The sequence below is a fragment of the Pollicipes pollicipes genome, unplaced genomic scaffold, assembly GCF_011947565.3.
Source record: "Pollicipes pollicipes isolate AB1234 unplaced genomic scaffold, Ppol_2.1 Scaffold_3087;HRSCAF=3621_pilon_pilon_pilon, whole genome shotgun sequence".
Taxonomy (NCBI): Eukaryota; Metazoa; Arthropoda; class Thecostraca; order Pollicipedomorpha; family Pollicipedidae; genus Pollicipes; species Pollicipes pollicipes.
The window spans coordinates 2,367,425-2,376,403 of record NW_023596225.1 but is presented as its reverse complement, the minus strand read 5'-3'; the positions used below and the strand labels follow the sequence as shown (position 1 = coordinate 2,376,403).

Below are 8,979 nucleotides of genomic sequence, written 5' to 3'. Positions count from 1 at the left end.
GGGCGACACTGTGGGCAGTTCTGGCAGTCTTCAGCCATTCGCCTCACGTTCTGGCTCTTTCCATATAACCACACCTAAGATGCGGCATTTTCACAGCATTCGGCGTTGCCTTCATGTCTTTTGTGCTGACGTTGGGGGATGTCTCCCCTCGACTTCAAGATGACAATCCTATTTCTGTAGGGAGGGAATCTGTCTCTCAGACCCGAGTCCTGTTCCTTACATGAGGGTGTTGATTCACATCCTACACCTGGCATGGCATGCCGAAGTGATCCCATCTGTTGCTCCCGTTGTTTATTGCTCGGTAGCCGGCTCACATTGGCGTCGCTTGATGCTTATGTTTCTCCTCCCATCACAGCAGGGAAACGTTAATTTATGCTGACGCGCTGCCCCACCAAAGAAACCTGTGCAGCGGTAGCATAGCTAAAGCTAATAGTTCAACAAACCCTCTGTGACATTTTCTCGCCTCGTAAAGAACGGAGTCGAGTTCATGCTCTGCTCTTTATACGTTTGCTGGATCTAGTTGAGATGTTCTGTTGCCAAGGATTGCTCGTTAAAGAGGCACATCGATCTTCAATTTATCATGGGAAGACGACCGCACCATCAATTCATCATGGGAAGACGACCACACCATCAATGCCTTAGGAGATGCCAGCCACCGTCTTTCCGCAGCCACCTGCAGTTCACTCAACGATTGAAATAACCCTCCGTCTTGAAATAACCTCCTCCCAGGCGCGAACAAAACACGCAGCTACCGCCAATTTGACCTCACAACCACCGCACTCGCGAGGTATCCAACAACTCGACACGTTCCCAGCGGCAACGTTCGGCCGGGGCACCGTCGTCCCTGGCGGGGATTTGTAATCCTCGCGGGGCGGTTATGTCCCTCGCGGGAAACATTTGTTGGGCCCAGCGACCGCTGCGTCTACTGCCAGCTTCCACTGACTGCTTACAACAGCAACGGACCGTCCGTGCAGGTTCGCACAGTCCAACAGCCATTATGGAAAGCAGCTGCCCACAGCGCGCCCGACTGAGCGCTCGAGTCATGCCAGCAGCTCAGAAGGGGCCGATTAGTGGTGCAAGTGGGCACTAGGTGGAAACGCTGAGGGCGTGCTGGAAGCACACTGCGGTACATCTGGGGCGCGATGGAGGCACACTGCGGTGCGCCTGGGGCGCGCTGGAGGCACACTGCGGTACATCTGGGGCGCGCTGGAGGCACACTGCGGTACACCTGGGGCGCGCTGGAGGCACCCTGCGGTACATCTGGGGCGCGCTGGAGGCACACTGCGGTACATCTGGGGCGCGCTGGAGGCACCCTGCGGTACATCTGGGGCGCGCTGGAGGCACACTGCGGTACACCTGAGGCGCGAGTAACGCTTCTTGGGACATACTTGGGACATTCTTATGGAAATGCGAGGTGTGCTAAGGGTGCGTTATGGGCGCTCTAGTGACCCTCAAAGGAGTGCACTACGGACGCACTGGAGCGAATAATGGCGCGCTAGGGGCGCGCGCAACCGGCCAGGAATCCTCTGCAAACGTCCGCAGCCCGGTCGTTCCTGCCCACCGTGGCGACCGGGTGCAGTGAGAAATCCTCCAGGTACATGAGCTGGTCGCAGTAGCTGTCAGGGTCGGTGGTGGCTGAAATGCGCGCAGCCACGAGTGAGGAAATCGTATGCAGCACTCGACTAGAGTCGTATGCCACTGGTATCGTATCAAAAGGCATGCTCCAAGGGGAAATAGTCTGCGGTGTATTTCATGCTGGCGTTGAACGAGATGAGCGTGTTGTCGAAAGCGTTACTTACAGCACCCAAAGTCCCACTCCACGGAGGAAGCAAAGTCTATGAGATTTAGACGGAAAGCGAATTAGACACTAGACGAATTCCATCCTGCTCATGGGTTCAAAACACACAACTGAGTGCAATCAAAGTCGACAAAACTGCTCACCCCCTCGCATGAGATCAGGGCTAGATCCGATGAACATTGTAAGTATCATTGATGTAAGTATGTAAGTATCAATATGAACATTGTACATGGGCTGGGGCAGCTCATGGGAAGCAAGCAAAGCATGCTACGACGGAGCTTCATAAACTGATCACCCCAACGCATGAGATCAGGACTACATCCGATGATCATTGTAAAGTAGCCCCAGCTCTTGGCAATCAATCAAAGCATGCTACGACGGAGCTTCATAAACCTTGCTTCGCCTTGGTTCACACCTTCATCTTACCGCCTCTCGCTGCCCGTCATGCAATGCAGATGTTTGTAGGAATGCTATGCACGGCTGGCCCCCCCGTGCTCACCCAATGCAAAGGAGACGATCTGCCCCGCCATGTAGTCTTGGTACAGAGGTCTGTCGTCGCAGTCGTCGGCCGCGCAAACGGCGCAGAACTTCGTATCCTGGGCAGACACATGTGATCTGTGAAATCTCAAATGCTTCCGGACCTTAGAAGATCAGGTACTTGGCAGAATGGATCCGGTGTGGAAAATATTGAACGCGTTTTCTCTATTGGCTGCATGGTCTGGACGTTAATCGGTGGACATTGCTGAGCGGCCGGTTGCAAAACACGTAAAAACTTTTTGGAACGGTTCAGTTTTGGCCGCCAGGCACCAGCCTTCCATGTATATGGGCGCCCCATACATATCCGTCAAACAAGTTGGTCAGCGTTCCACCCCAGCTCAATACAAATATCAAAATATTCGATAGGATCCACCAATTCTGTCCTCTGAATGCTTACCTTGACGATCATCCAGAAGGCGTCCTGGAAGAAGTCTACATGGCCAAACTGAGTGGCGTTGATCTGCCAGCGGGGTGAGCTGAACGCGTCGTAAAAACGGCCGTTGCTTAACTTGGTCGGAGCACAGGGTGGAAACATGGGAAACCCTGAAAAAAGAAAAACTGCTGGAAGACCAGATACTGCAGCGATTTGTTCGGCATGCAAGCAAAAGCTTTATAATTGCCCTGAATGAATTGAGAGCATACTTATAAGCTGTATACATGTTTCAAAGCGAGGTCCTGGTGATACTTGCGGGTTGAAGGAACTGTGGGGGAAACTGTCATGCCTTTTGGAACCCCCAGTAAGCTATATTTTTGTAGTTGGGAGTGTGGCAGTTTATTCTGAAATCGATCTAAAAACGCTAACACTACTTTGGGATCCTTAAACAAATTTTGGAAGATGACACTCCTGTTGCTTTGTGCTTAATTTTCTTTTTAAGCCGCAGCATCAGGACAGCAAGTGGGCGTGCAGAGTAATTCTCGCGCTCAACGTCGTGGATATTTTCTATGATCTATTGCTTTTGTACCCAAACTGCGACGAAAAACCAACGAAGAAAACGTTATTATCTAAGACGCGCGACCAGGAATTTAAGCTACAGATTTTCTCAGAACACCGAAGCAGTCAACCAGTCTTTCCCTCTTCGTGCCGTCCGTGTTTGATATGTCACCCGGTTCACGGCGGCCACCTCTCAGCCTGGGAACGCACGGGTGGGATCGGATCACACCCACCCTTCCAAGTCCACCGCGGGACTGTGACTACTGTCCACTGCGGGACTGTGACTGCTGTCGACCGCGGGACTGTGACTGCTGTCCACTGCGGGACTGTGACTGCTGTCCACCGCGGGACTGTGACTGCTGTCCACTGCGGAACTGTGACTGCTGTCCACTGCGGGACTGTGACTGCTGTTCCGATCATTACCGCCTGGATGTTCGCATGCGAAACAGCTCTCACCATGTTCAGTGTCCAGCCCGGCTGTCAGCACCAGCGTGGGTAAGACAGCTCTCACCATGTTCAGTGTCGAGCCCGGCTGTCAGCACCAGCGTGGGTAAGGTAAAGTTGACCTTCTGACCAGGCGTGATGCAGTATTCCTTGATGAAGCCGAACGGGTCGACCCCGTCCACAGGGCTCATGAGCGCCAGGCCCTTGACGTTGGTGTCCGCGTCGCACTGCCGCTCCAGGTAGCTGACGACGACGTGGGCACCGGCCGAGTGGGCCAGCATCGTGGTGCGCTGAAGCCAAACAGACTCTCAGCGCGTCTGGACTTGTAGGAATTGCTCCAGTGCAGTCAGTGACACGTGCCCAGGCCACCCCGACGGTGGCTGTCATGGAACCGGACTTCCCTTCACTGTCGGCGGGTTTTGTAAAAAAAAGCAGTATGGCAGCGCTGGAAACAGCTATCATATCCGAGTGCTGCAGTCTCCTTTGGAAATTACCATTGACGTCCACATGAAACGCCTCCTGTGCCTTAAGATTCAATAGAATAATTCCCTGAACCACAAAGTAAAACATAAGTCCAGCGCCATTAACAGCACTCCTGCGGTCTGCTGGTACTCAGTCCCCGTCCCACGTACTCACATTGAAGTCGACCTTTAAGCCAGGGAAGTGATGATGGTGTAGGTAGTCTGGCAGGCGGCTGTGCATCCAGTCCATGACCTGCTCCAGCTTGACGGCGCGCTGAGCTGGGCCACCGCTCTCCGTGAGGGACCAGGCGGTGACCACGACCAGACCGTGGGAGGCTATGCGCTGCAACAGGCGGCTCTGCGCCGCCGCTGGTGTCATGCCTGGCGGCGGGGTCGGGTGTGTGTGTCGGTCGTGACCAGCGACCAGTCGGGCCGGCACACTGGTCACTGGGGTCATGAGCTAGCGGCAAGGCTGGGGTCGGTAAGCCACCCATAAGCAGCACACCGCGGATGGGGTTTTTGAGGGAAGAACGGTGGATTACGGCGCTGGAGGACAATCCTTCCTTACGTAAGTTGTTCAGTGCATTCGCGAGGAACATTATTCACATAGATAAGACAGTAGTAACAGCCTTATTCCTCGGAAAAAAAAAACAGGAGAATGGAAAAATAGATTGGCTCATTCTATTTCTCCATTCTGTTGGTTTTTCTGCAGAGAATAAGGCTATTATTACCGTCTTACACTCCTGCCATTACGAACAGTACTGGCTAAGTTCGTGATTTAATCGAGCTTTGCACCTAAAAACAACTGGCTACGCTCGTTGTTTACTGACAAACATGATCGCCACGGAAGACTGGCGACCGCATTTCTACCAGGGTTTCACCAACCTTCTAGACCAGAGATGAAGACGACGACCGGGAAGATCTGCTCTGATGTTGGTGCTGACACGCTGAGTGACATCGGCAAGTCGGGCCTTAGCAGCGGGTCCACCCACGTGTGACTGACGTTGTGCCGGCCGGCCACGTACGGGTCAAACGTGCCGGCCGCGCCGACCGCGCACGCCGCCGCGGCCCACAGCAGGCGAGCGAGGAACATACGATGGAGAAATGAAGACATTGGTGGAAGGAGCTCCTTCAGGCAAGTCCAGGTGACGCAAGTTGGGTGGCAGGGGACATACGACAGACTGGGTGAACCTGCCCGCTGACGACTGTAAAGATATCGCGCCTTACCGTGGCTGGGAATTTGACACGTGGAAGGTATCAGTGTGCGATAACGCGTTCAGGTGTGCTTTTAGAGAGTGTGTAGCTTACAGACCGCACCGTTTTAGCGTGTAACAGCACAGAGCTGAGTATTAGCTGATGCATCTCAGGTCATAGTCACATATCCCCCACAAATGACATGGATTATTGAGCCTGTACGTAATGATGAATTCACACGTCGGATGACTGCGGTTGACCACCGTGATGACCACTAACAGCGGCCAGACAGCGCCTCTCATTTCAACTCGCGGGTGGTGGACACCACACTCCCCTTAGTGCTGATCACGGGTTCCGCTCCTGGCTCCCTGCAGAAACTGCGATGATAACTGTATCCAACTTTGTCCTATTTCGTTACTCCACCCCTGAAGCTCGCTGTTCTCTATTCTCTTGGTAGATTCATATACTTTGATGCTACTGACCTTTAGAGTCCAGTAAGTTGACCAAGTGAGTTAAATAACTTGACCAATAGTAAGTAAGCTGACCAATAAGGTTACGTAAGTTGACCAATAGAGTTAAGCAAAATTACCAATGAGGTAAGTAAACTGCCTGCGAAATTAATACACCCGATTATTGGCATCCCTGTCCTGTTCTAGCATTACTGTTCTTTCCATCCCGGTACTTTTGGACGATTCGGGGATAACATGAGCGTTACACGCCAAATCCCGGGATGACGGAAAACCCCTGAATCAGAGCAAGCTCCGACATGCAAGCTTCAGATACGTCTTAATAAACTTGTGCTTGCATATATACCACGTCTATTTCGGAGAAGTAAAGCCAAATCCTTCCTAAATAGCTACAACTATGTGCAGCGCGATACCATCAGAAGCGAGGCGCGATTCCAGGAATCCCACAGGCAATACCTGGAGTGAAAACGAAGAGCTTGCGCGCTGAAATGCAGCTGGGAATGAGAGCAGATGGGAGCTCTTATTACCGCGCCGCCATGCTCGTAGAGCATCCACAATAAAGCAGTGACCGATTTTTCGTTTTCGTCATCATGTGGTAGATCTGCGACAAAGATCACAGCTTGGTCATTGAAACCTTTGAACGTGGTCTGGCTTGGGAGACATCAGCATCGCAAGGTTTCATGGCGCTGAAACACGCCCGCAGATGAGACGTTACTAAGCTACCAGTGGTCCAAGCCACCAGCAGTCTAAGCCCCCTGGGGTCTAAACCACCAGCAGTCTAAGCCACCAGCGGTCTAAGCCACCAGCGGTCTAAGCCCCCAGAGGTCTAGACTACCAGCGGTCTAAGCCACCAGCGGTCTAAGCCACCAGCGGTCTAAGCCCCCAGAGGTCTAGACTACCAGCGGTCTAAGCCACCAGCGGTCTAAGCCACCAGAGGTCTAAGCCACCAGCGGTCTAAGCCACCAACGGCCGGTCGGCGCCACAGTGCGTCGGCGTTGAGCGCGCTAGGAAAAGATCCTACGGTTTTGGGTCGGTAGTTTCTGATCCGTTTCAGGCCGGGGCCTGAAGCTTGGGGCTGTGCTCAGTGAGCCTTTTGCGAAATGTCTGCTTAAACGCAAAAGCCCAGTACTATGCATTGGCATTCCAGAGGGTGATGAAGGGGAATGCAACGCCACCACAGCGCTACGCTACATCGGCGTCGCTCTGCTTTATTGTCAGTTTCACTCGAGGACACTTGATACCTCAGGGTGCGTGGTTAAACGCAAGTTGTCTTACCATCCATGCTCCGGAATCCAGTTTTTTTTTGTGCCCGCTCAGCAGTACCTTCTGGTTCTCACTGGCTCATAAGTAAATAGCGATATGGACTCATGATTCAAACTCTTTCCTTCCCAAACACCGGAACCTGGTTCTCGGGTCCCATTGACTTTTCATAACACCAGACCAATTATCTACCAATGAATGCGAATTGCCTAGGATAAAAGATACTTTGCATCTTGCCCGTAATATTTACTTATGCAACGTGCATGAGATGAGTGCATTGCGTGAACGCCCACTTGTTATTGACGGTCAGCAAGGCACAGCTGTAAAACATGTTTTAAACGCGCAGCCAGGTCTTTTTTGTACGATATGACATCCTCATTCTGTTTATGCGTGCATACGTTTATGTGTTTTTTATCCCTTATCGTTTTCCGTTGGTTTTTTGACATACTGTTTCAACTCTCAGACTAATGACACGCAAAAGCCACATATGCATGTAGAGTGTCATTTAATGTCAAATACAAATACATGCTTTACACTAGATCTTGGTGCTGGCTTGATCCTCAGCATAATTCAGATACGGATTTGGGTTCTTGCTTTTAATTCTTGCCATATGCATATATATCTACATATCTGTATATATATATATACAGTGTGTGCGTGTGAAGCTGGATGCTGGTTCTTGCTGGTGTTTTCAGCACAATCCTGTTCTCTATCATGGTTGTTGATGGATTTTAAAAGCCAAATAGATATCTGTTCGCAGCAGAGAAATGTGACGAAAGAGCCATGCCGATGATTACCCTTTTCTGGTACTGTGCAATATCTATCTGTTTATTCTGCGCGTTTCTTTGTTCCTTCACGCTTGCATTTGACTGTTCTTCTAATCTAGGGGCGTATAGGTCACTCAATTTGGAACTTGTTTCAGAATACATTGCTGGTAACACGCTGATGTTTTTAAGGTAAACAGTTATGCTTCTGTCTCTAAATCAAGCTCCGCACATTGACAGACAACCTTTTATCCACCGCCCTTGTGAACTTTTCGTCTCTTGGCGTTTTCCATTTGGCTGTTATTTATGTCGGCTTTTTGTCCGTTGAATTTTTCTAGCCCAAATTCTACGCCCATCGGCTCTCATTCTTGGCTTTCGTACTTCGACCTCTTCCTGATTCAAATTTTATCGCTGTCAATATTATTCCCTTTCCTTTTCATTTATCACCTTTTCTGCTCGATTCTTATTTCTGTGAACTGTTATCCTTGGACTTTTTGGCACAAACTTGCTTTAGTTTGCCTTTTATCACTGTCAGCTCTCATCCCTGGCGACTTTTTATCATTTTATTTGTCAACAGATCTATTCAAAGTTTTGGTTCAACTTTTTGTCCCACCTGCTGCTCCATAGGCAACCGATAGAAAACTTCTGGGGCGGTCCAGGGTCGAACCACCCAGTTTTTGGCCCAGCGCGGCACCGACTGCGCCACTGAGCGAGCGGCGCGTCTTGAAAGTCGAATGCAAAGCGTGCAGGAAGCATTAACCTGTTACGCTGTAGGAGTTTCACTCATTTGGAAAAAAGAAAACGGCGAACGTATGGGCGAACGAAAATTGAACGATCTCCCTTGTCATGCCGCGCTCATCAAAATCAGCACAATAATACTCGATCGACTGCTCCCCAAAAAGCATACCTTTAACTTGAAAACCCAAAGGTTTGGGAAGGAAGATCTGCCGCGTAGCGGTAAAGCTACCAACGCGCTTCGATGGGGGGGGGGGGGGGTATTTAAGCAGTTTAGCTAGAGTCTTGTAAGTCGTCTACAGCAGATTCTACCGCAGGCGGACTGCGGACGGTCAGGTAGAAGACGGACAGACGTTAGGTCGGCAGAAATCAGTCAATCGTTTTCATT

At 51.0% G+C, this 8,979-nt stretch overlaps 1 protein-coding gene across 1 annotated transcript; it reads right to left on the bottom strand.

Moving 5' to 3' along the window:
- Window positions 1–585: 585 nt before the first annotated feature.
- LOC119090331 (chlorophyllase-2) lies at window positions 586–5,336 on the bottom strand. The gene is made up of 6 exons (XM_037213121.1): window positions 5,057–5,336; window positions 4,347–4,552; window positions 3,778–4,000; window positions 2,733–2,878; window positions 2,298–2,394; window positions 586–1,635 (listed from the first exon to the last, which is right to left on the bottom strand). Exons 1-6 carry the CDS (start codon window positions 5,283–5,285, stop codon window positions 1,496–1,498), a joined length of 1,041 nt encoding a protein of 346 aa, XP_037069016.1. The 5' UTR covers window positions 5,286–5,336; the 3' UTR covers window positions 586–1,495.
- Window positions 5,337–8,979: the final 3,643 nt, after the last annotated feature.

Excerpts from the sequence above, each read along its gene's own strand:
- LOC119090331 (XM_037213121.1), bottom strand. The coding sequence starts at position 5,285 with ATGTCTTCATTTCTCCATCGTATGTTCCTCGCTCGCCTGCTGTGGGCC. Across the intron at positions 4,001-4,346 it reads GCTTAAAGGTCGACTTCAAT|CGCACCACGATGCTGGCCCA; the intron begins GTGAGTACGTGG and ends GTTTGGCTTCAG. Across the intron at positions 2,395-2,732 it reads CCTTCTGGATGATCGTCAAG|GATACGAAGTTCTGCGCCGT; the intron begins GTAAGCATTCAG and ends GTGTCTGCCCAG.